The 26904-nt window shown below is 39.1% G+C and overlaps 1 protein-coding gene across 5 annotated transcripts in view; it reads right to left on the reverse strand.

The window, feature by feature from the left end:
- Positions 1 to 26904, reverse strand: part of LOC129030767 (E3 SUMO-protein ligase RanBP2-like) — a 47220-nt gene that overhangs the window by 12651 nt on the left and 7665 nt on the right. For 3 of the 5 annotated variants that reach the window (XM_063649054.1, XM_054476409.2, XM_054476411.2), the window contains exons 2-17: positions 26320 to 26387; positions 24621 to 24732; positions 24032 to 24184; positions 19758 to 19988; positions 19268 to 19413; positions 14837 to 15029; positions 8751 to 8838; positions 6437 to 6646; positions 4497 to 4678; positions 4237 to 4412; positions 3946 to 4069; positions 2788 to 2949; positions 2424 to 2561; positions 2017 to 2163; positions 911 to 1090; positions 736 to 819 (exon numbers count right to left, since the gene is read on the reverse strand). In XM_063649054.1, coding sequence (XP_063505124.1) covers positions 736 to 819; positions 911 to 1090; positions 2017 to 2163; positions 2424 to 2561; positions 2788 to 2949; positions 3946 to 4069; positions 4237 to 4412; positions 4497 to 4678; positions 6437 to 6646; positions 8751 to 8838; positions 14837 to 15029; positions 19268 to 19413; positions 19758 to 19988; positions 24032 to 24184; positions 24621 to 24732; positions 26320 to 26387 — 2394 coding nt within the window. The remainder of the gene's footprint in view (positions 1 to 735; positions 820 to 910; positions 1091 to 2016; positions 2164 to 2423; positions 2562 to 2787; positions 2950 to 3945; positions 4070 to 4236; positions 4413 to 4496; positions 4679 to 6436; positions 6647 to 8750; positions 8839 to 14836; positions 15030 to 19267; positions 19414 to 19757; positions 19989 to 24031; positions 24185 to 24620; positions 24733 to 26319; positions 26388 to 26904) is intronic. The other 2 variants (XM_063649055.1, XM_063649056.1) reach the window with 1 other exon arrangement.

Below are 26904 nucleotides of genomic sequence, written 5' to 3' on the forward strand. Positions count from 1 at the left end.
TCCCAGCACTTTGGGAGGCCAAAGCAGGCAGATCACCTGAGGTCAGAAGTTCAAAACCAGCCTGGCCAACATGGTGAAACTCTGTGTCTACTAAAAATACAAAAATTAGCTGGGCGTGGTGGCGGGTGCCTGTAATCCCAGCTACTCTGGAGGCTGAGGCAGGAGAGTCGCTTGAACCTGGGAGGTGGAGCTTGCAGTGAGCCAAGATTGCACCATTGCACTCCAGATTGGGCAACAGAGTGAGACTCCATCTCAAAACAAAACAAAACAAAATATGGTAAAGGGTCAAGACCGAGGTATGTAGGCTGGGCACAGTGGCTCACGCCTGCAATCCCAGCACTTTGGGAGGCTGAAGCAGGAGGACTGTTTGAGCCAGGAGTTCAAGGCCACCCTCGGCAACATGGCAAAATCCCGTCTCTACAAAAAATACAACAATTAGCTGGGCCTGGTGGCGTGTGACTGTCTGTAGTCCTGGCTTCGTGGCAGGCTGAGCCAAGAGGCTCTCTTGAGCTAGGAGGTCGAAGCCACAGTAAGCTGTGATCATACCACTGTACTCCAGCCTGCACAACAGAAGAAGACCCTGTCTTTAAAAAAACAAAAAGACCAAAATGTCCCCTTGCCATACTATTTGGATGGCAGGGGAACATTTTCACCAGCTTCAGAAAAAAAGTGAGAGAGTGGCCAGGGAAGGAATCTTGGAATAAAAAGTACAGCTAGAGAAATTAAGTGACTTACCTTAATGGCCTTTAGTTGTTGGCAAATCATTTTCAGTAAAGAATTCTGATCTTCTGCCCATCGAGGTGGTGTTTTGGGAGAATACTAAAAAAAAATAAAAATAACAAAACAGCATTTAAAACACTTAGAACAGAAACAATTTCACAATGAAATGATTCCATTCTTTCCTGTTTACCTTGTAACTTTTACTTGGTGATAGTGAATATTTGGTAGGAGATGGTGTAGAATGTTTTATTTCTGAATCTACATTTCGCAAAGAACCATTTTTATAAAGAGGACCTCCTTCACTATAGTCTTCAAGTTCCTGCATGACTGAATTAAGCATCTCTTTTACAGACTCCAGGGGCACAGGCAACTAAAAAGACATTAATTAAGGGCTTTCGTTTGCAAAAAATTCCAAAAGTAAAAACTCTAAAATGATGTATTTTATCTTATTTACATTTTTGTCACTTTAATAAGCACTTTACACTTTAAATAATAATACACGTGAAAGTGTTTTTTAATTATCTTTTTTCTTTTTCTGTTGTTTTGTATTATTATATTTTTTTGTCTTTATTCTATAATTTTTTTCTTCATGAACACAGAAAAGTGTTGTACAATCTAACATCTTCTGAGTCTAAAGTCCATGCTCTTTCTATTACTTCTGTTAACCATGATAATTGTAGAGGAATGTTAACTTGGAAAGCTTTTCCAAGTGAACAAAATAAGTTACTGATGTTTTCTAACTGATTTTCAATGGTGACAGAAATACAGATGCTACAATACACCAGACAACATAAATCCTAATAAAAGAGTAGTAACACAAATTAATCAACAAAACACTCAGAAGACTGAACATAATTTAACATCATCATGACAATCTCAAACAGCTGACAGCAAGAAAACAAGGGCGTTCATAATGGCTGATGAGGATGAGAAGAAATGCTCTTGTCAGCAACAACTTTCAATTTCAGCAAAGTTCATTAAGAATCAGTCCTGAGGCTATATTTGTTTTGATTACACTGCTAAGATAACAAAATCAATGTCTTATCTTAGAAATCTTTTCTAATTCCCCAAGAAGTACTTTTTAAGAGCATATACCTAGATTCCCAAGTTTAAAAAGACACACCAAACCTAAGACAAAGCAAGCAAATATAAGCATTTAGACACACACATCCCTTCTGTGCATTAGTAACAACATATTACTGAGTATTTTTGAAATTACCAAAATATAAGACCAACGCAAAAACATTGACTAGTGGGTTATCAGTAAGAACGTACATACAACAACCTGCTACTTACTTTCTTGACCACTGAAAGATTTGAATCACTGTCATCTAAAATCTTTATTAGGTAGTCCCTGGTCTTTCTCAGATAATTTTTGCATTCTTCTTGTTCTTCAGGAGACAGGGCATCATTTTCAATGTCTTCTGCCTTCCTGTGAAAAATCTATACAAATAGTGCTTTTATGAAATCATTAGGTTTTTAAAACAAAAAACTTTTAGCTTGGCCAGGCATAGTGGCTCATGCCTGTAATCCCAGCTACTCGGGAGCTGAGGCACAAGAATCGCTTGAGCCTGGGAAGCAGAGGTTGCAGTGAGCCAACATTGTGCCACTGCACTCTAGCCTGGCCAACAGAGAAACCCCATCTTTTAAAAATAAATAAATAAATAAATAAAACTTGTAGCTCAAGTACCACATCTACTTACCAGTGTGAGATTCCAATAAGAAACAACGCTTTTTATAGATTCAAAAGCAGTCATAGCATCTTCTATATTTCCGTTTACTGCATCCAATATAGCAAAAGTTATGTGTGCGTCTTCTTCATATTCAACAATTTCTGATGCCTAAACACACAGAATAGTTTTTAGTCAAATTGTTTATACTCAGAATATAAAACCCAAATGATTTTCCAAAGATTTTATGTGATCTTAAGAGACAAACATCTCATTACTCTTCTCTGTCATATCTTATTTGTGAGAGCTAGTGAATTTAGAAAACAAGATTACCATTAAATAACAAGGCAATTAATTTAAGCAGTTTATAGCTTAATTCATAAAGGAACTCTGTTACCTGAATGTCTACACTATGAAAATGTTTAAACAGAGGATCAATAGGTTCAGGAATACTGTTCTTCTTTTTTATTATCTTCAACAATGGCAAAACTTTCTTCCAATAATGAACACTTCTCCCTATGTATTCTCGTTGATCATAAAAAGAATTAAGATCGCTGCCCTAAAAAAGAAAGTTAAAAGCACACAACTTTAAGGAACACGCATGATTAGATCTAAAGTTCATTTACAAGTTGTAAGAACTGGCTAAAATTTCAAGTCAAAACCAAATGGTACCTCAACAGTCATTTGTTCAGCTTCCAAATACTGTAATAACTAAACCACCTTAATACCAGTGATCATTCTACACTGACTTTTTTTTCTTTTTGAGACAGAGTCTCGCTCTGTAGCCCAGGCTGGAGTGCAGTGGCGTGATCTCGGCTCACTGCAAGCTCCGCCTCCTGGGTTCACGCCATTCTCTTGCCTCAGCCTCCCAAGTAGCTGGGACTACAGGCGCCTGCCACCACGCCCGGCTAATTTTTTTTTTTTTTTTTTTTGTATTTTTAGTAGAGACGGGGTTTCACCATGTTAGCCAGGAATGATCTCAATCTCCTGACCTTGTGATCTGCCCACCTCGGCCTCCTAACATGCTGGGATTACAGGCATGAGCCACCGCACCCGGCCTCTACACTCAACTTTTAAACGCTTCTAATGATACCACCCTAATGTAGCAATCCAAACTACTTTTTAACAGTTACCATTTTTAGATAGCTGAAACCTGCCCCTTCTGTAGTGTCAGTTTGTTCAAAAGGCTGACCATCTACACCTAATGGTGACACAAAACACACCTTAAATATTTAGAAAGATCTATAACGGTCTCACCTACAAAGCCTTGTGCTAATTTTTTTTTTAATTTTTCAGGCTGAATAATTATCAGAATTTAATTATTAAGGAATAACAGTAACAGCTCAGCTAATATGTAACATTCACTGTGTGCCAGGTACTGCTCCTCTAAGTGCTTATATTTAACTACATTAACTATTTTGCAGCAATAAAAAACACATCTGTCATAATATGACCAAGCTGCTGTTTTCAGAACAAAAAAACTTTCAATGAAAAGTTCATGATTTTAAAAAATTAAGGTAATGTTCTTTAAAAATGCTTATACTTTAAAACTCACCATTTTCTGAAGGCATTTTGCCCAATGTACAAGCAGAGCAGGTTGAAGGCCATGTTTTTCCTGGGCTCTTAGAGTGTTTATTTCATGCTGAACTAGAAGTCTCAATTTTGCTGCGTTTCCAGGTCTAAAAAATAGTTCAATTTACTAAAATTGCTTTCTAAATACACAGTTCAGCGCTTACATACATATATGTTAATGGGTCACATGACAAATTAAATCTTCACATGAGGATTAAATCCCTGGTAAAACCTATGCACTAAGTGACAGCAATATTTTTGTTTTACTACTTACACTGCTTTTCTGTGAATCAGAGTACAAACCGCATCCCACCAAGATTTTTGTCTTTCTGTACAAAGCTGTTTACACACAGGAAGGGGCAGGCATAACGGCTGATAGGAGCTGTGGTGAGAATTACATTTCTCCTTTAATTGTAAGTGGCTGGTATATACTACTCCAAGGAGAAATACCTGTTTTATTTAAGGAAAAGTTAAGTTAGAAAAAAAAAATTAAACAAAATTCAGAATATTTAATTTGTTAAAATCTTTGCTTACTTCAAGGTCTAAAATACATATTGATTCAGGTGCATTTGTTTCAAGCCTTGAGGTTTCCTGGGGCAAACGATGGAAAAGCTGTTTTAGCCATTTTCGGATTCCAGGTAAAGCAGGCAATGAATTCCACTGTAAGCCAAGCCAAGTAAGGTGCTGAAGACTACCATTATGTGCTCGAATAGCACCTAAAATCAAATTAAAAAATTGGCTTAAAGGTTTGAAATTTTTCTTTGTGCCATTAGTTTTGCCAACATAAGCAATTCACATTATATATATCTTAATTATATAACTGCTTGTCTATATCAAAGCTGGAGAGAATTCTATCTTAGGCAAAATCTCATGTTCTTATTAAATGCATTCTCACTTGATTATTTCTAGAAATTTTAATAAAAATAGTAGTGATGAAGAATGTTTAAGTCCATCTTAAAAAATGACACTGACTAGAACTCAATAAACCAAAATCAACTGACAAAAGCCAAATAAAGAACACCTAACCTAATAAGAAACCCCAAAACAATGGGTTTTCCTTTAAGTCATTAAAGCAATGGAACATCACTAAATTAATCCATCAGTACAGTAAAGAAATCTGTTTTTCTATAAGAAAGTCAATATTGAAAAGGTTATGCGCAGTCAGGAGTTCGAGACCAGCCTGGCCAGCATGGTGAAACTCCGTCTCTACTAAAAATACAAAATATTAGCCGAGCATGGTGTCACGTGCCTGTAGTCCCAGCTACTTGGGAGGCTGAGGCAAGACAATTGCTTGAACCTGGCAGGCGGAAGTTGCAGTGAGCTGAGATTGCGCCACTGCGCTCCAGCCTGGGCGACAGAGTGAGACTCTGCCTCAAAAGAAAAGAAAAGAAAAGAAAAGAAAAGGTTATGTGCTTCTGGAAGCATAAAGAGGTATAATCTTTCTGTCATTTTGGCAATTTGCAAGACTTAAAGATGTTCATGTCCTTTGTCTCAGTAATTGTGTTTTTAGGTATCTCTATGGAAATAACTTGCAATGAAGACACTTTTTGTTGAAGTTTTTATCAGAGTATGACTATTAACAGTGGAAAAGTTGAAAACAACTTGGATGCCCAATAACAGAAAGTAGCAAGCAAATTATGACTACTTCATAAAAAAGATTATATTGCCAATAAAAGTGATATTTATAGTTTTAATACAGAGACTATGGGAGAGAATTCATGAAGGAAGCAAGATAAATCATACATAAACAACCATTTAGATGAAAAATATGGCCAGATGCAGTGGCTCATGCCTATAATTCCAACACTTTTTGTTTTTGAGATTAAGTCTCACTCTGTCGCCCAGGCTGTAGCGCAGCGGTGTGATCTTGGCTCACTGCAACCTCCACCTCCCGGGTTGAAGTGATTCTCCTGCCTCAGCCTCCCGAGTAGCTGGGACTACAGGCACATGCCACCACGCCCGGATCATTTTTGTATTTTTAGTAGAGACGGGGTTTCACCACGTTGGCCAGGATGGTCTCGAACTCCTGATCTCAGGTGATCTGCCCGCCTCGGCCTCCCAAAGTGCTGGGATTACAGATATGAGCCACTGTGCCGGGCCCCATCCCAACACTTTGGGGGGCTTAGGCGGGAGGATCACTTGAGCCGGGCGTGGTGGCGGGCACTTGTAATCCCGCTACTTGGGAGACTGAGGCAGCAGAATCACTTGAACCCGGGAGGCAGAGCTTACAGTGAGCCGAGATTGCACCACTGAACTCCAGCGTGGAGGACAAGAGCAAAACTTGGTCTCAAAAACAACAACAACAACAAAAACTACGTGCCACCCCCACAGCACCACATTCAAACTCCCCCCAGCCCAACCCACACACGAAAGGAATACAGGAAAATATTAAGTCATTATTTTTGGGTAATAAGATTATGGGCAATTTATAAGAATTAAGACAGAGACCGTTTCCTCTGAAACATATAACTTACCAACATCATATCTAGCCAAATCTTCAAGCTCTGGTTCTTGTACATCAATGTTTCCAATATCATCGCTACCAAGAAAAGATGTATCCTTAGGTGACTGACTAGAAAACAGAGCATCATATAATGCAGACTGCCCGCTTTTGTTGGCAAAAGATTCAACAACCTCTTTTAAAAAATCTTGCTTGCCACGACTTAAGTTTAGCAACATGTGCCCTGAAAAAAAAATTTATTTCCATCACTTTAAAAATACAGATTGTATTTGCTCACATTGTCTCATTTGTATACCCAAAGGGGAAATAACATGATTATTGCAGACCTAACCCTCCAACCCAAAAAATACAGCTGGACAACAAAACGGGTGCTTATGTAGAAAATGAAAAGAGTACAGGTTTAATATTCTCAGTATCTACAGAAGACAGCAGAAGTGGGAAAAAAGACAGGAATGTGTATGAAAAATGCCAAACATATTTGCATTTTAGATGAAAAGGTCTGGATTTAAGTGGCCATAGGAGAACAGGGACAAGCTCTTATTCTCTGATCTGATACACTGATTTCTAAATCTGGCTGATCAGAATCCTCCTTTAAACAGCTTTTAAGAATTATTTCCGGCTGGGCACGGTGGCTCATGCCTGTAATCCCAGCACTTTGGGAGGCCAAGCTGGGCGGATAATGAGGTCAGGAGATCGCGACCATCCTGGCTAACACAGTGAAACTCCGTCTCTACTAAAAATACAAAAAAAAAGATTAGCCGGCCATGGTGGCGGGCGCCTGTAGTCCCAGCTACTGGGGAGGCTGAGGGAGGAGAATGGTGTGAACGCGGGAGGCAGAGCTTGCAGTGAGCCAAGATCACACCACTGCACTCCAGCCTGAGCGACAGAGTGAGACTCTGTCTCAGGAAAAAAAAAAAAAAAAGAATTATTTCCAGGCCTCGTTCCCAGAGATTTTTATTCCATATGTTTACAGTAAGCAATCAAAAAATCATAGTCCTCGGATAAAGTACTGATACATGCTATAACGCAGATGACCCTTGAAAACCTTGCTAAATGAAAGAAGCCAGTCACAAAAGACCACATACTATATGATTCCACTTACGTGAAATGTTCAGAATAGGCAAACCTACAGAGACAGATTGGCAGTTGCCAAGGCTGAGAGGTTTGAGTAAAATGGGGAGTAACTGCTAATAGGTACGGAATTCCTCATGGAGTGATGAAAATCTTCTAAAACTGATTGTCGTGACAATGGTAATACTCTATGAACATACTAAAAGCCAGTAAACTGTACACTTTAAATGGGTGAAGCGTATGGTATACGAATTCTATTTCAATTGAACTTTTTTAAAAACCGCCCTTCGAGTTAATTCTGCTGGGCAATTAGGTTTGGTTACCACTACACAGTTGTGTCTCAGCACACTTACAGAGGCACCCTCGGGATGCCCAGATCAAAGACATAAAAAATATAGGCAATTTTTATCTAACTGTGACCATGCAAAGGCACTTATGAGAGCCCTGCAAGGTTAGAAGGAAAAGAGAAACGGAAAAAAGTAGAAAGTCACTTTAAGGATTGAAAGCCTAACTCCCACAAAAAAAGTGGGCTATGGAATAAAAGAGCAATGTGAGCTTTGGCCAACAGCCTAACTATATACCAAAGCTTATAATAACTTTGATTTAATATTACATCTTGCTCTTTACAAAATTCATCCAATTCTATATCAAAACTGCTCCTTATAGAAACCATTATGTTTCTTCAGTTCACTGCTTGATTCAATGGCCACCTAACTACCTTAAAGTTTGTATCTTAGCAAAATCACAGGTAATATGCAACAGACCTTTAGGATTCATCCCAAGCCAAAAATGGGGGAAAAAATCCACAAATTCCAAGAGCCTAATACAAGGTAAGTATATATCTTCTATCTTCCTCACTATGCTCTCAGCTCTTTAAGACAGATCCATATCTTCTTCATCTTTATATCCCCACAGCAGTGTTTTTAGAATCAGCTGGTGTTAAATGGTTGGCAAATCAATAATTATACTTAGTTCAGGAAGTGACTAAATATTCAGGATAGAGGCTCTAGCAGCCAGATAAAGAAAGAGTTAAGAAATCCTCTCCACCTAGGAACAAACAATATCAAATATTCATGTTTTTTAAAGAATGTGCTATTTCTTCGCATCTCTTCCATACCTATTGCTCTTAACTGATACGGCAAAAAGAAATAATTTTGACAAATTATCTCCGGACAGATGAAGATTTTATCATAAGATATGCCTTAACAGAAATTCCTTTTTCTTTTTAAATCAAATTAGTTTAATATTACTATTACCTGATTGGCTCAGTCGGTCACAGGCCATCATTTCCAGCAGATTTTGTCCAGCTTCACCTTTTATTAATTTAATCTTTGGTCTTGGAACCTAATAATTTTAGAATCAAAAATCTTAATTTGATGATACCCATACTTCTAATAGTAACATGGTCTTATCTATTACACTGTACTTTTTTTGATAATGAATAAACAGTTAACCATTAATTAAACTGAATTGGAAAAGACTGCAAAAACTGGGAACCAAGGAATTTATATAACCTATGAAAGACAGGCCAGGTACAGGCGTGGTGGCTCACACCTGTAATCCAACACTCTGGGAGGCCAAGGTGGGCTGATCACTTGAGGTCAGGAGTTCGACACCAGCCTGGCCAACATGGTGAAACCCAGTCTCTACTAAAAATAATTAAAAAAAAACAAAGAGCCAGGCGTGATGGCACACATCTATTAATTCCAGCTACATGGGAGGCTGAGGCACAAGGATAGCTTGAACCTGGGAGGCAGAGGTTGTAGTGAGCCAAGACCGTGCCACTGCACTTCAGCCTGGGTGAAAGAGCGACACTCCATCTCAAAAAAAAAAAAAAGGCGGCCAGACATGGTGGCCCACACCTGTAATCCCAGCACTTTGGGAGGCCAAGGTGGGGGGATCGCTTGAGCCCAGAGTTCAAGACCAGCCTGAACAACACGGTGAGACCCTATCTCTAAAAAAAGTTTTTTTTAATTAGCCAGGCGTGGTGGCACACACCTGTGGTCCCAGCTACTCAGGAGGCTGAGGCAGGAGGATCACTTAAATCCAGGAGATCAAGGCTGCAGTGAGCCATGATCATGCCACTGTGCTCCAGCTTGGGAGACAGAGTGAGACCCTATCTCCAAAAAAGAAAAAAAAAAAAAAGCATACACAGAGCAGTTCTGAGAAATTAGTTTCTACTAAAAGCACATTCATGTTACAATCAGAGAAATGGAAATTTTAATTACATTACTTTTCTACCCTGCCTAAATAGGACAACAGCAGATGTTGTCCTATCTGAGTAGATATGACACCCTACTTTAAAAAGTACAGGTGAAATGACACTTGGAAATGCCACATTGTAGATAACACATTTTCAGAGTATGGATAATATGGGATAGCACTGGAATAAATGGGACAACCAGGAAATTAAAGAGATCCTAATGTAATAACCTGTGAAAACAAAAAAATCATGATGAATAGAATGGCGAAGGGAAGACATGACAGCTGCCTTCAAATATTAAAATTATTTTATAAAAGCAATCATCAAAAGAAGAAACAAGACCAACAGGTAGAAGGCTTGAAGAATATTTTTATTCTATATAAGGAAGTACCAAGAGCCAAACCACCTAAAGATGCACTGGGCTATCTTGAAAAGTAATGGAATGTCCATCACTGAAAATGTCCAGTCATAGGCAATGCCCACTTACTAGAAACATGCCAAAAGTAACTATATGGGTGACTAGAGCATCGGCTTTTAATTCTATCACCACTTTCTTAATTGGTGGTGGAAATGTAATTTGATACAACCTCTTTAGGGTTAGATATTTGGCAGCAGCTCTAAAAATTATAAATGCACAGATATACTTTGATACTGCAATTCTTTCAGGAATTCATGGCACAAGTTAATCATTGCTAAATTACTTGAAGTAGCATTTAAAAAAAAAAGTAAAAGCAAGCCAATGTCCTGGTTTTAGGACCCTGGTTTTAAAAACTCCAAAGCTACAGTACATCCACACAATGGAATAATATGCAAGCATCCAAACTAATGAGAATGCCCTTTATATATACTGACATGGAAATATCTCCAAGATACAGTTAATGGAAATAAAGTAAATGCAATCTTCAAATGTTTTCCTCCTTCTTTTAAAGACAGGGGATGTATGTGTGTTTACTTGGAGATGCATACAACATTTCCTGAAGAATACACAAGAAAGCAATAACATTAGTTTCTTTGGGAGTGGAGAAAGTAAATAACTAGGGAACAGAAAGGAGTCTTCATAGCATATTCTTAAGAGCCGCCAGAATTTTAAACCATGTATATATAATTCTTTCCAAACATGCTCATTTTTCAAAATATATGATTTATGAACCTAAAAGCTTCTGATTTTGAATTTTAGAAATATTCGTATCGCCTATCCTTTTACTCACAAGTTTTCTAAACATCATGTCAAAGTTTGTCATCTATATGTTGAAAAGAGCACACAAAATAAGAAACAAAATGTTGACATCATTCTTTTTGTTTTCAAACTGACCTCAATTCATAAACCCGGCCTCTTTTACAAAATTATTCAACAGTTGAATTTGTGACCAGTTAATTAGTTGTGAATCCACTCAATCAAATCATCTCAATTCACTATTTCCTTTTTTTTTTTTTTTGAGTTGGAGTCTCGCTCTGTCGCCAGGCTGGAGTGCTGCAGTGGCAAGATCTTGGCTCACTGCAACCTCCGCCTCCTGGTTTCAAGCAATTCTCCTGTCTCGGCCTCTCAAGTAGCTGGGACTACAGGCACCCGCCACCATGTGTGGCTAATTTTTGTATTTTTAGTAGAGATCGGGTTTGACCGTGTTGGTCAGGATGGTCTCGAACTCCTGACCTCAAGTGATCCGCCCGCCTCAGCTTCCCAAAGTGCTGGGATTACAGGCGTGAGCCACCGCGCCTGGCTATTTCCTCATCTTAACTAAAAGGTTTCAAGATACTTTGTTAAATACCTAGCTGCAATGCAGATGTACTTACTAGAACCACAGTATTCCTCTGATTAAGAGTCTGAAAATCTTGCCATAAAAGTTAGCCAATTCTTAAATACCCAAATGCCAGCACACAACCTACATTTTATGCTTATAATCATTTGATCATTAAGCTTTAAAATAAACTGATAAAATAAAATACAAGCATCTAAGATGTTTCTATTATATATTCATTCTACAGAAATATGTGGTAGTTGAAGACTGAGGTAGGTATCTCTGTGCTGAAGTGGAACAATGAAGAAACATTTAGAAAAGCAAGGCATCTGGCAATAGGTAAAGCACACCCACATTGAGGCACAATATTTTTTAAAAGCAGAGAAAGAATGTATTGCACATTTGCATATGCAAAAAATATTTCTGAACACCCAAGAAACTCCTAACAGTAGTTGTCATCTAGGAAAGGAGACCTGAGTGAATGGATTAAGAGGGAAACTAACTTTTTATTATTAAAAGTTCACAGTCAGGTGTGGTGGCTCATACCTGTAATCTCAGCACTTTGGGAGGGCAAGGCAGAAGGATCACTTGAAGCCAGGAGTTCAAGACCAACCAGCCTGGGAAACATAGCAAGACCTTGTCTTTACAAAAAATTTAACAATGTAGCCAGGCATGGTGGCAGGCACCTGTAGTCCCAGCTACTGAGCTGAGGCTGAAGCAGGAGAGGATCGCTTGAGCCCAGGAGTTTGAGGATACAGTGAGCTATGATCGTGCCACTGCACTCCAGCCAGAGCAACAAGAGTGAGACCCTGCCTCCCAAAACTACATATCAAAAAATTTTAGGCTGTGCACAGTACCACCTATAATCCCAGCACTCTGGGAAGCTCGAGCCCAGTTCAGCGTTACAGTGAGCTACGATTACGCAACTGCACTCCAGCCTGGGTGACACAGCAAGACTCTAATAGACACACAGACAGATAAATTTTAAAGTTTCCATTAAAAATAAGAACTATTGGCAGGGTGCGGTGGCTCATGCCTGTAATGCCAGCACTTTGGGAGGCCAAGGTGGGCGGATCATGAGGTCAGGAGATTGAGACCATCCTGGCTAACACGGTGAAACCCCATCTCTACTGAAAATACAAAAAAATTAGCCGGGCGTGGTGGTGGGTGCCTGTAGTCCCAGCTACTCGGGAGGCTGAGGCAGAAGAATGGCGTGAACCCAGGAGGCGGAGCTTGCAGTGAGCCGAGGTCGTGCCACCGTGCTCCAGCCTGGGCGACAGAGTGAGACTCCATCTCAAAAAAAATCAAATAAATAAAAATAAGAACTATCAGTTACTTGAGAATTTCTATAAGAACCTTTTAATGTTTGTATTACCTAGTGAAACCTCACTAAATCCATTAATTTTCACTAATCCATTCCTTATGAACACAGAAGTTTCTACTGAGCATTTTAAATATTAGTACTTAACATGTGAACTGTCTATCAACGGTGTTTTCAAAAGATTTACAGGCCGGGCTCGGTGGCTCATGCCTGTAATCCCAGCACTTTGAGAGGCCGAGTCGGGTGGATCACGAGGCCAGAAGATCGAGACCATCCTGGCTAACATGGTGAAACCCCATCTCTATTAAAAAATACAAAAAATTAGCCCGGCATGTTGGTGTGTGCCTGTAATCCCAGATACGTAATAGGCTGAAGCAGGAGAATCACTTGAACCCAGGAGGCACAGGTTGCAGTGAGCTGAGATTGCGCCACTGCACTCCAGCCTGGTGACAGAGCGAGACTCTGTCTCAAATAAAAATAAAAAGATTTATATTAGGCAGGGCATGGTGGCTCACTGCCTGTAATCCCAGCACTTTGAGAGGCCGAGGCGCACAGATCACCTGAGGTCAGGAGTTCGAGACCAGCCTGACCAACATGGAGAAACCCCATCTCTACTAAAAATACAAAATTAGACAGGGGTGGTGGCGCGTGCCTGTAATCCCAGCTACTTGGGAGGCTGAAGCAGGACAATCACTTGAACCTGGGAGGTGGAGGTTGCAGTGAGCCAGATCACGCCATTGCACTCCAGCCTGGGCAACGAGAGCAAAACTCCGTCTCAAAAAGAAAAAAAAGATTTATATTAGAAGGAGGGGCCTTCTCTAAAAGTAATGAATCCTTTTTTTCCCTCCCCAAGCAAAAAATCCTTCTCTAAAATTAACAATCATTTTTCTAAGCCTGGTTTAATGCTTTTTTGGAAGACTGCTTATTTCTTTTCCTTTCAAAAGTTATGCAAGCTCATTAAAAAAAAAAAAAGGCCGGGAGTGGTGGCTCACGCCTGTAATCCCAGCACTTTGGGAGGCCGAGGCGGGTGGATGACTAGGTCAGGAGATTGAGACCATCCTGGCTAACACGGTGAAACTCCGTCTCTACTAAAAGTACAAAAAAAAAAATTAGCCAGGCATGGTGGCGGGTGCCTGTAGTCCCAGCTACTCGGGAGGCTGAGGCAGGAAAACAGCATGAACTCGGGAGGCAGAGCTTGCAGTGAGCCGAGATCGTGCCACTGCACTCCAGCCTGGGCGACAGAGTGAGACTCCGTTTCAAAAAAGGCCAGGCACAGTGGCTCGTGCCTGTAATCCCAGCACTTTGGGAGACCAAGGCAGGTAGATCACGAGGTCAAGAGATTGCAACCATCCTGGCTAACATGGTGAAACCCCGTCTCTATTAAAAATACAAACAATTAGCTGGGCGTGGTAGCACGGGCCTGTAGTCCCAGCTACTCAGGAGGCTGAGGCAAGAGAATCACTTGAACCCAGGAGGTGGAGGTTGCAGTGAGCCGAGATCACGCCACTGCACTCCAGCCTGGCGACGGAGAGACTTGGTCTCAAAAAAAATAAAAAAATAAAAAATAAGAAAAGGTTTTATGTTTTCAAGATTAATAGATATACTGTTACACATACACAATACAGTCATAAATGTTATATACATGTTTTTCAATTAACATGTTAAATTGCAATCATATTCTTCTATCATAGGTTATAAAGCCACTGCCCTACATCTACTTATTAGGATTTTGTCCAAGTAACACATCTTTTTGAATCAAGCTTTACCCATAATACAAGATTACATCTTTATCATGTTCCCAAAAATGGCAGAGTAAAAAGATTAAACTCTTCAAATGTGTCTACAAACAAATCATGGCAATGCAGGCTTTCAACAAGAGTGCATTCAACATCCCTGTTTCACCAGCCTCACCAGTATTGTGTATGCTTAGTTATTTTCCACTGTATCAAATTGACTATTTCATTTTAACTTTAATTCCACAGGTTTGTTCACATACTGTCATTACATACCAGAGCACACCTTCATTTAAAACACATCAAGACTCAGTGAAATGTCAATTGCTCCTACAAGTGGAAGACTTACCTGAAATGCTATGAGATAGCACAATGCAGCCAGCTCAGAAAGAGCTCGCCATTGAACATTACTATGCTGACCCATCTTCAAAAGCAGAGAACCAGCATGCATGTAGAAATGTCCTTTCATTTCTAAGAAAGTAGCTGACAGTTCATCATTTCCACCCAAAGAAGATTTCACAGACTGAAGAGCACTACCAAAACTGTAATATGAAAATATCAAACAGATAATACACACTTACTGCACTGTGAATAATCATGGTTTATTTAATTCAAAACAAAATAAACATTTTATTTCAAGCTTCATCTTCCACATTCAACTTCTAATAATTCTTATTCCCCACGTTATAAATTATGAATCATCTAATGCTTATTTTTATCCTGCATGCTTCCTATACTTCATGCTTAACCTCTCAAATGATGTCTTATTCCCAGTTATTTCCAGCCCTCCAATCACAGGATAAATATAAGGTTAGTGATTACAGGTGCACATTTCAAAATAAACCAGGAGAAAATTGGGAGACTATTTTGTAGCTTCTTCCTGATCATATAATTTCATTATTTAATTAACAGTTGTAATTTCTCAAATTAGACATACCATTTCCAAATTACAAGTAAATAACTGACAGGTATTTCAGTATCAATACAGTAATTGCTCTCTTTACTACACAGATCATTACAGCGTTAAATAAATTGTCTTCCCTTTTTTTTTTTTTTTTTTGAGACGGAGTCTCTCACTATCGCCTGGGCTGGAGTGCAATGGCACGATCTAAGCTCACTGCAACCTCCACCTCCTAGGTTCAAGTGATTCTCCTAACTCAGCCACCTGAGTAGCTGGGATTACAGGTGCCTGCCACCATGCCCCGCTAAACTTTTTTTATATTTTTAGTAGAGACAGGGTTTCACTATGTTGGCCAGGCTGGTCTCGAACTCCCACCTCATGATCCACCCGCCTCAGCTTACCAATGTGCTGGGATTACAGGCATAAGCCACTATGCCTGGCCTATTATTTGTAATCTATATTCTAAATTAGTTCTTCTAAATCCTAATGTTTCTCCAAATCCTCACTTTGGAAGAAAAGTAAAAGCAAAAAGCAAACACTTAAACGTGAAGCATGATTTTAAAGTGGCTTATAATAAAGCAGCCAGAGCAAGTGAGGTCTAAAGATCTCTGAGGGTGCTCAAAAACCCCTTCAGGGGATCCATGAAGTTAAAATTACTTTCACAATAATACCAAAAAAAATTTATATTTTACATATTCATTTTCTCATGTATGTAGAGCTGAGTTTGTTTTTGTTTTTGTTTTTGGAGACAGAATCTCGCTCTGTCACAAGGTTGGAGTGCAGTGGCACAATCTTGGCTTACTGCAACCTCTGACTCCCAGGTTCAAGCAATTCTTCTGCCTCAGCCTCCCGAGTAGCTGGGACTATAGGCGCGTGCCAACATGCCCGGCTAATTTTTTGTATTTTTAGTAGAGACAAGGTTTCACCGTTGTTAGCTGGGATGGTCTCGATCTCCTGACTTCGTGATCCATCTGCCTCGGCCTCCCAAAGTGCTGGGATTACAGGCCTGAGCCACCGCGCCCCACTGAGCTGAGTTTTCTAGAAGCTTCATGACATGTAATAGTTTTACAGACTGAAAGAGGAAGTAAATGAGAATCTAGCTATGTTCTATTAAGTGAGACATTAAAAAGATTTACAAAAATGCAAAAACAATGACACTTTTCTGACTCGTTTTTTGCTGTTGGAAAATAATTATTTTTCATAAAAAATGCTATTATTGGCCCTGCGCGGTGGCTCACACATGTAATTCCAGCACTTTGGGAGGCTGAGGCGGGTGGATCACCCGAGGTCAGGAGTTCAAGACCAGCCTAGCCAACATGGTGAAACCCCATCTCTACTAAAAATACAAAAAATTAGCCAGGTGTGGTGGTGGGCACCTGTAATTCCAGCTACTTGGGAGGCTGAGGCAGGAGAATCGCTTGAACCTGCGAAGCAGAGGTTGCAGTGATCCGAGATCACACTGTTGCACTCTAGCTTGGGCAACAAGAGCAAAACTCTGTCTCAAAAAAAAAAATAAATAAATAAAGCTATTATTATTAACACACAATAGGGCTTATTACATTTTTAATGGATTACATATTTTTTATTTCTTTTAATTTCTAATGTAATAAACACTGATAGAAATAACCCACATACGGCCGGGTACAGTGGCTCAGACCCACAATCCCAGCACTTTGGAAGGCCAAGGCAGGCGGATCACGAGGTCAAGAGATTGAGACCTCCCAGTACTTTGGGAGGCCAAGGTAGGCGGATCAAGAGGTCAAGACATTGAGACCAGCTGGGTGCGGTGGCTCACGCCTGTAATCCCAGCACTTTGGGAGGCCAAGGCGGGCGGATCACAAGGTCAGGAGATCAAGACCATCCTGGCTAACACGGTGAAACCTCATCTCTACTAAAACTACAAAAAATTAGCTGGGTGTGGTGGCGGGTACCTGTAGGCCCAGCTACTCAAGAGGCTGAGGCAGGAGAATGGCGTGAACCCTGGAGGCAGAGCTTGCAGTGAGCCAAGATGGCGCCACTGCACTCCAGCCTGGGCGACAGAGCGAGACTCCGTCTCAAAAAAAAAAAAAAAAAAAATATCGAGACCATCCTGGCCAACATGATGAAACCCCGTTCCTACTAATTAGCCAGGTGTGGGCTGGGCATGGTGGCTCACGCCTGTAATCCCAACGCTTTGGGAGGCCGAGGAGGGCAGATCATGAGGTCAGGAGATTGAGACCATCCTGGCTAACACGGTGAAACCCCATCTCTACTAAAAATACAAAAAAATTAGCCGATCGTGGTGGTGGGCGCCTGTAGTCCCAGCTACTCAGGAGGCTGAGGCAGAAGAATGGCGAGAACCTGGGAGGCGGAGCTTGCAGTGAGCCGAGATTGCGCCACTGTACTCCAGCCTGGGTGACAGAGCGAGACTCTGTCTCAAAAAAAAAAAAAAATTAGACAGGTGTGGTGGCGGGCACCTGTAGTCCCACCTATTCAGGAGGCAGAGACAAGAGAATCACTTGAACCCAGGAGGCAGAGGCTGCAGTGAGCCGAGACTGCGCCACTGCATGCCAGCCTGGTGAGAGCAAGACTCAGTCTCAAAAAAAAAAAAAAAGAGATTGAGACCATCCTGAACTCCGTCTCTACTAAAAATACAAAAATTAGCTGGGCGTGGTGGTGTGCACCTGTGGTCCCAGCTACTCGGGAGGCTGAGGCAGGAGAATTGCCTGAACCCAGGAGGCGGAGGTTACAGTGAGCCAAGGTCGTGCCACTGCACTCCAGCCTGGTGACAGAGCAAGACTCCATCTCAAAAAAAGAAGAAAGAAAAAAAAGGAACCCACATAAAAAGATCTTTGATGTCCTTAAGAAAAATGTAAAAAGAACTTGGGACCAAAAAATTTGAGTATACAAAGAATACAAAATAAAACATCCTACATGTTTTCTAAAATAATCTTAAAGTTATGTTAGTTCTTTTAGATACTGCTTTTACCCTACCAATTTAGGACACTATGTACTTTTTCAAGAAAATTACCTACTCCCTGCACTCAGTGAAATGAACTTCTGTCCTTATACCAGATGGGGAAATAAATTAACTTCCAAACAAATGGACAGCCTAAACTAGCAATCAGTAAACTTTTTCTACAAAAAGGAGGAGAATACTAATCTGGCTTTACAGGCATACAATCTCTGCTGCAACCACTCAACTCCAACCTTGTAGTATGTAAGCAGCCACAGACAATACACAAACAGAGGCATGCTGTATTCCAATAAATATTAACAAAATTAGGCAGGGGCCATATTTGGCCCACAAGCTCTAATCAACCCCTGCTCTAAACTAACATCTTTATACAAATCCAAGTGATGTTTTTGTTCAATGGAATTTATTTTCAAAATGGAGACACTGGTTTTCAAAATCAAAATTTAGGAAAAAAGGTAAATCACATAGTTGAGTTCTTTTGTTTCTTAGCTAAAACAGTATTCTCTGAAATACTAGTGATGCTAAGTGCTTATACTAGTACATGTGAACCTAACCATCTGATGACAGATGAACTTTAATTTTCACTCAAGATTATACTATTATAAAAAATAAAATATGAAATAGCAGTTAGAACATTCATTTTAAGCTTGACTATGACAAAACTGAGTATTTAACCATGAGGCTAATTTTAATCAAGCTTGAACTATAAGAGTTCTCTAAAAAGGAAAGTCATATAAAACCAATTAGAACTTCCCCATAAAAGAAGAAAAATAAGATTGCCTCCTAGTGGTTCACTGTATTAACTATAACTCCTAGATACATTATAGAAATAATGATTCAGTAAAGAAGTTTAGAGCAATGAACTTACTGCAAAAAGAAAAACTGCAATTTATACTAAAGCATTCTCCTCAAAGTCAACGTACCTTTCCAGTAATTCTCTACTTTCCTGCACATCTCTAGTGGAAAGCGTAAGAAGCATAAGATTAGCATAGGCCAGCAATAAGTCTGTATTGGTTGCTCGCCAGTCACTTTTATCAGACTCCAAACACTGTAAAGACTCCAGATATTCCTATTTTGTGGAATTAACAGCAAGTTACAAAACTTAATCAAATGTTAAGAAATTAACCATTTTATGCCTACAAATTCCTTTTCTCACTCCAACCACGTTTGTAAAACTATATTGATTTTTACATCAACCTTAAAATGAAAACACCAAAAATATATACAGTTATCATAGTTATCTCCCCAATCTTCCCATTATAAATTTAACTGATCCTGGTAAAAATTTCATTTTATAACTGTTCTACATAAATAAAAGAAATTTAAGTCCAGCAGGGCACTGCTGCTTTAGTACAAAAAGATGTATGCTAATTGCCTACATAGAAATGTAAAGATCCAATAGCTTTTATCTACCTTAAGGGTCTGTACAACACACGAATTCCATTCTAAACTTGAATGCAAAGCTGTGTTCCTCTCTGCCTCATGGCAGTGGGCCACAGCATCCTTCAATCTTTTATTTGAGCGATACAACTCCACTAGCCGGATATTCACATGGACGTCATCAGGTCTTACATAAAGTTCTGACTGAATCAAGTCAAAAACTTTATTCCATCCATCTTCACCTTCACAATCTAGAAGCTGTTCCTATTTAGAGGGGAAAAAGAAAAATTATTAGAGTAACACTTGTGCAATTTTAAACAAGTCATGCTCCCAAAGAGCACCATTCCACTATGTCTAGTTTTATGATGATGCCACCAAATACACCATCCTATATACCTTATTCGTCCCTTCTGAGAGTTGTTTACAACCCAGAAACTAAGCCTCAAGAACTGTATGTGAAGAAAAGCATCTGTGATTACTGCAGTAGCTCACACTCTCTTCAGAGACTACCACGACTATTGCCACACATCCCTGTCCAACTGAGTCACCACCAGAAGCCTAGACCTCCCCAGTCAATCCTCAGCAACAAGGTCTTTATCTTCAAACTGCTCTGTGTCTCCTTAAATCTGACTCAATCCTGCATCCCCTCTCCTCCCACTGTTCTGTTACCTTCATCATCATCTCAAAGCACTGTCATCACCTCCTGACCTGAAATGAAGACAGTATCATCTCAGGATAACCCCCACTACAACGATGGCTGTTTCTCTCTGAACTTACACACAAGGAGAGGAAGTAGGGTTTGTGGCCACTCACTTCTCATTTGCGATGCTCTTCCATCAGCCTCTCAAGAAGCTAGGAGCACAGGCATGCACCACCATGCCCGCCTAATTTTTTTTTAATGTTCTGTAGAGATGGGGTCTTGCCATGTGGCCCAGGCTGACTACTCAGTTCCTTAATCACCTCATCTCCAGTGATGTTATCCTCCACTCTAACCTCAACCATCCACTTGCCACTGACACAGGTCTTCAAAATCTGTATTTTGGTCATACCACCGAAACCACCGTACCACCCTTCTTATTCGTCCACCTCACTGAGGGCCTACATACCCTTACTTTCAGAAATATACTTCTCCACCACATGACAAGTTCCCTTCAAGACAATAACATCATCAAGTTTTAAACACCTGTAAACACATATAAATACACATACTTTCTTCTGTCAGGCAAAAAATGCTATAATCCCTTATATCCATAATTACTGTTTGCTTACAGATCCCTTCAACTAATTCCCTCTTTTCCTCAGAAGAACCCTCTGTGTGCTTAGATTTGGGAAATCATAACCCCAAGCTAACTGATTTCATTTTCGTTATCTCAACCATCAAACTGGTGCTGCCTAAAACAAAATATCATTTTAGTACTAACAGACTCACTTTCTCCACTCCCTGACACTTCACACCTCCTTCTATTTCCTCAACTTCCCCATACCTTCCTTTGACCCTCACTTTCAACCTATAACCTAGATTCATCCTTCACTGAGAAACTTGATGCTATCACACATAAATTCCATTTTACCTTACCTACTTAAACTCGTCTTTCCCCAACTCTCAAGACCAAGCCGCCCATTAGTACTCTGTATTTCATTCCCCTCTCTCCTTTATCAATTTCTCCTCTTCTGGATGAGATGGATGATACCCTGGCCTCTCCCTATTGCAAAAGCCCTAGTCTTTGACTCTATGTTAAAAATTTTTTTAAAAACCACTATGAGTGCTTTTAAAAAGTTCTATCTCAAACTTGAGAGAAAAAGCCTTCTCAACAGTAATACTCTCATTCATTAAACAAACGTCAGAAACTGTTTACCTTAGCAAGCCTTAAATTTTAGGAGAAATGGAATTACTTTGCATGACAGTTATAAATCTCATGGATTTCAATTCCAAAAAAAAAAAAAAATCTGATACAGGAAAGGTGTAACAGTGCCTTCAAGTTATTAAAGAAAATCTTTAAAGAATGCTTCAAAGTATCTAACTTGTTATACTGCAAGAAAAGAATCCCCTATCATTACATATGTTCTTTAACACTACCGACACCAGATTAACTGGATTGCCACGCCCAATATGGGAATTATGTTTGAGGCATAACTCCTAAGAGAGTAAAGAAATCTGCACAATTAGACCTCACGTTTTAGACTAATATTTAAAATCCAGCTGCTTATTACTGGGGAGAAAAACTTATCAGTAATTTTTATCTTTGGAAGCATTTTCAATGCTTTTTCAGCTTCAAAAATCTGTACGTGACTGTTCATAGCAGTTAACAATAGCCAAAACCTAGAAATAACCAAAATGCCCCTCAAAAGTGAATGGTTAAGGCTGGGCACAGTGGCTCACACCTGTAATCCCAGCACTTTGGGAGGCCGAAGTGGGTGGATCACCTGAGAACCCGGGAGGCAGAAGTTGCAGTGAGCCGAGATAGCACCACTGCACTCCAGCATGGGCGACAGAGCAAGACTGTCTCAAAAAAAAAAAAAAAAAAATAGTGAATGGTTAAATTGTGGACCATGAAATACTACTCAGAAGTAAAGGAACCAACTATGGATATACAAAACTTATATGGATCACAAATGGTATTATGCTGACTGAACAAGCCAACCTCAAAAGGGCACATGCTTGGCCGGGCGCGGTGGCTCACGCCTGTAATCCTAGCACTTTGGGAGGCTGGGGCGGGCAGATCACATGAGGTCAGGAGTTCAAGACCAGCCAGGCCAACATGGTGAAACCCTGTTTCTACTAAAAATACAAAAATAAGTGGGACATGGTAACATGTGCCTGTAGTCCCAGCTACCCGGAAGGCTGAGGCAGGAGAATCGCTTGAACCTGGGAGGTGGAGGTGGCAGTGAGCTGAGATTGCGCCAGTGAACTCCAACCTGGGCAACAGAGCAAGACTCCGTCTCAAAAAAAATGAAAAAAGAAAAAAAAAAGTCACACACTTCATGATGACATTTACATAACATTTTGAAATCACCAAAGTATAAAGATGGAGAACAGATTAATGGTTGCCAGAGGTCAGGCATAGTGAAGAGAAGTAAGTAGCATGACTACAAAAGGGGCAGCATGAGGAAGATCTCTGTGGTAATAGAGTAGTTCTGTATCTTGACGGCAGTGGTGGCATGAATCTACACGTGATAAAATGAAAGAAAACTATACATACACATTGTACCAATGTCAAAATTCCTGATTTTCATATTGTGCTTTGGTCGGGTTAAACAGGTTGAGTATCCCTTATCCGAAATGCTTGAGACCAGAAGTATTTCAGATTTTGAATTTTTTCAGACTTTGGAATATTTGCAGGATACTTAGCAGGTAGAGCATCTCAAATCTGAAAATCTGAAATCCAAAATTTTCTAATGAGCATTTCCTTTGAGCACCATGTCAGTGCTCAAAAAATTTCAGATTTTGGAGCATTTAGGATTTCGGATTTTAAATGCTCAACCTGTATAAGCACTGGGGAAAAATGAAGTAGCATATAGGATCTTTCTGTACAATCTTTGCAACTTCCTGTGCAAAAAAATCTATAATTATTTCAAAATTAAAATTTTTTACATTTCTATCAGAAACATATATAATGGGGGTAGGAGGAGGCTAAAGGCAAATATACGTTTATAATTTAATATTGTACATACACAATAAAGTATACATTAATATATAAAACATTACAATATACATTTTAAATGTTTGCCAAACATAGTTGTGTAGATTTTCTCCAGAACAGTTACTTAGTAAACTATATTTTACTCTATAAAGAATATCAGGACCAGTCAACACACTAGCAAGAACTTCCTACCATTTTTAGTAATTACGTCTTATATACTAGAGAAACCACCTTTTATCTTTTGCTTGAAAACCTTACTATCTCAAAATACAATCCCTTCTACTTTCAGACAATAGTTATTAGAAAACTCTTCTTTAAAATATCCCTAAATTGTCATCCTGTAGGTAATTTTCACTTAAAGAAGCAAAAATTGGATACCAGACAGAACTTAATGTAAATCTTAGCTCTACTTAGTTTACAGCTACTAAACTGTAAAATCCCTAAAATATTAATTATTTCAGAAGGGTAAATGAGATGTCACTTATAAAGTATAACTATGCCTAATAAGACAGTAGATGCTCAGAAAGGTTTTAATACACTTTTTAAAAGAAAAATTTTAAAGGAAACACAAACACCTGGGCTTAAGGTTTGCTATTGAAAAGTAATTTAAACTCCAAATATTAGAAATGGTTATGTCTTTTCTCCCTTTATGTTTTGTTTGTTTACCTTTAGTTTATAAACTGCAGGACTTCCTGGGAAAAGTTTAGCTGCTCTTTCAACCCAGTATTTTGCTCTTCCATCAGTAACATCATTTTTACAAAGCAATTCTGCAATCTTCAACACAAGATCTTTTTGTGTTGGGTTTAATTCCACTGAACGCTAATATCAGAAAAGAAATTAAAGATTAGTAAATAAATTGTATGTATGTATGTAGGAGTATATATACTTATATATAAAGGTTAAAAAATGATCACTCCAACCCTTAAAAAATTCTACTTCTAGAGAAAACATGTTACTTCAAAGGTGTTAAAATAAAAGTGTCTTGGAATTTTCTGGAAATGAATCAAATAAAAATTATATTTGTGTCATTTGAATGCAAAAAACACAAAAGAACACCATTTCTGACCGTGTTAGACTTACAATTTATAGGTGTTAAACAATTCTATAGCTGTTCCAAGCTGTGTCACGTAATTGTACTATGATACCAATGCCTGTTTTATGATATTCATAAAATATATTTGACTTACTTATATAAATTTCTCTGGGCATCATGTGTTTGGCTATGCAAAGGCTATATTTGAATCCTATAACTTACCCTGTAACATTCAACGGCTTTGTCTGTGTTTTCTTCCAATTCATAAAGAAGACCCAGAAATCTATGAGCTTTGGGATCACTCTCTTGCCCATTAATGTAAGTACATATGTATCTGTTTTTTAAAAGTAATACAAAAGTAAATTAAACTTAGAACTGTACTTTTAAATGCTAACCGAAGAATACACCTTAAACCAAAGCAACCACTAAACTCGTTTATATTGTTACTCAAAACTACCACTATTTATGCAGATAACTCAAAAGTATTCATAGAAAGAAATGGGTAATACTTAAAAACACGTACATAGAGTTGACCACATACTCATTTTACCATTAAATGTCACATTTACCAAATTTTTCTCCAGTGTTATCCACACATAAGAAATGAACATATAAATTGCTTTTTCTTCCTGATCACATTTTAATAAAGCACTAACAGTTTTGCAAATAAATTAGAAGTGATTATAGTAAACATTTTTAAAGTTGTCATAATGCAAAATACTAAACAGCAACAATTTCCCAAACAAAGGGAAATACATTTACCCTTTAAGCAAGAAAGTAATTTCTAACAGTACTATATCCAGCTAAAATCGAACAGAAGAAAAATTACTAATTACAGTACCAAATACAGGAAATTTCCATTTCTCAAATCAAGTAACAACTAAAATAAGTAAATATCCTCTAGGTTCCTTGACAGTATTACGATCAGAGAAATTAGGCCAGACCTAAACTAAGGGATTAAAGTCTCACAGTAAAAAGGTACAAGAGTTAACAGTCACAGTGCTGCTAGTTACATAATTTATGTACCACCATTTTCCTTTCTTACCAGCATTTCCATCTTCCTTTGGATGCCTTTAAAAGCCTGCCTCCCAGCTGGAAGCAGTAACACACACCTGTAGTCCCAACACTATGGGAGGCCGAGGCAGGCAGACAGCTGTGCTCAGAAGTTCAAGACTAGCCTGGGCAACATAGTGACACCTGTCTCTACCAAAAAATGCAAACCTTAGCCAGGTATGGTGGTGCGCATCTGTATCCCCAGCTACTTGGGGCGCTGAGGTGGGAAGATCTCTTGAGCCCAGAAGGCAGAGGTTACAGTGAGCAAAGATGGAGCCAGCTGCTGCACTCCAGCCTGAGCAAGAGAGACAGATACTGCCTTAAAAAAAAAAAAAAAAAAAAAAAAGCCTGCCTCCCTCTTAATTTCCTGCTTTAATCCACTCCAAGTCAGGAAATCAGAATCACCAAGCTTCTTATCCCTAGGATAGAGACTTAGAGCATCACATATTGTGTCAATTAAAGATCTTTTATACAAGCTATTCTCCTGCCTTACACTTACAGTTTAATTTTTTATTCATTGCTATTTTTCATCTGATTAAGGTATCAGATATTTAACCAAAAACAAATTAAGATATAGGCATGGTCCTCTTTTACTCCAACAGAAGACAATTTTTAGAAAAAGTGTTTTAAGCCAAACAATTTCTTGCCCTTGGTATAAACAAGCAGCAGCATGCAGAAAACACTAATTACCGTTTCAATCTCAATGGAATCTAGGCTGGTCCTTAGCATCAGTCTGAGTGATAAATCCCTTATTCCAGAATACACTTAGGAAGAACTACTAAGAACATATTTTTACCTATTTCAAAGAAGAAAATGAGAAAACGCATTGATTTTTAAAAAACGAATACATGTTACAGTTTGTACTTACTTTTTAGCAAGATCATATTCTTTAGCTTCATAATACAGCTTTGCAAAATAGAATCCTTTCATTGACATCTAAAAAAAAATTAAAAGTGGTTTTACTTTTCATACAGAAATATTTTCCAACATTTTTTCAAAAGCAGTAAAAACCTGTCCTAAGTTTATGTTCAAATACGCCATTTTCATTCACTTAAAAGTTTTTTTTAAAGCCTGACAAATGCATAATTCCATGTTTTATAATTTCCTATCACAAAACAAAAAATAGAGCTGGGTGCAGTGGTTCATGCCTGTAATCCCAGCACTTTGGGAGGCCGAAGTGGGCGGATCACCTGAGGTCAGGAATTTGAGACCAGCCTGGCTAACATGGTGAAACCCCGTCTCCACAAAAATACAAAAATTAGCCAGGCATAATGGTGGGTGTCTGTAATCCCAGCTACAGGCTGGGGCAGGAGAATGGCGTGAACCCGGGAGGGAGAGTTTGCAGTGAGCCGAGATCGCGCCACTGCACCCCAGCCTGCGGGATAAAGCGAGACTCCGTCTCAAAAAAAAAAAAAAAAAAAAGAAAAGAAAATGTCTAAAATGGGAGAAAGGG

Source organism: Pongo pygmaeus, chromosome 12, assembly GCF_028885625.2.
Source record: "Pongo pygmaeus isolate AG05252 chromosome 12, NHGRI_mPonPyg2-v2.0_pri, whole genome shotgun sequence".
NCBI lineage: Eukaryota > Metazoa > Chordata > Mammalia > Primates > Hominidae > Pongo > Pongo pygmaeus.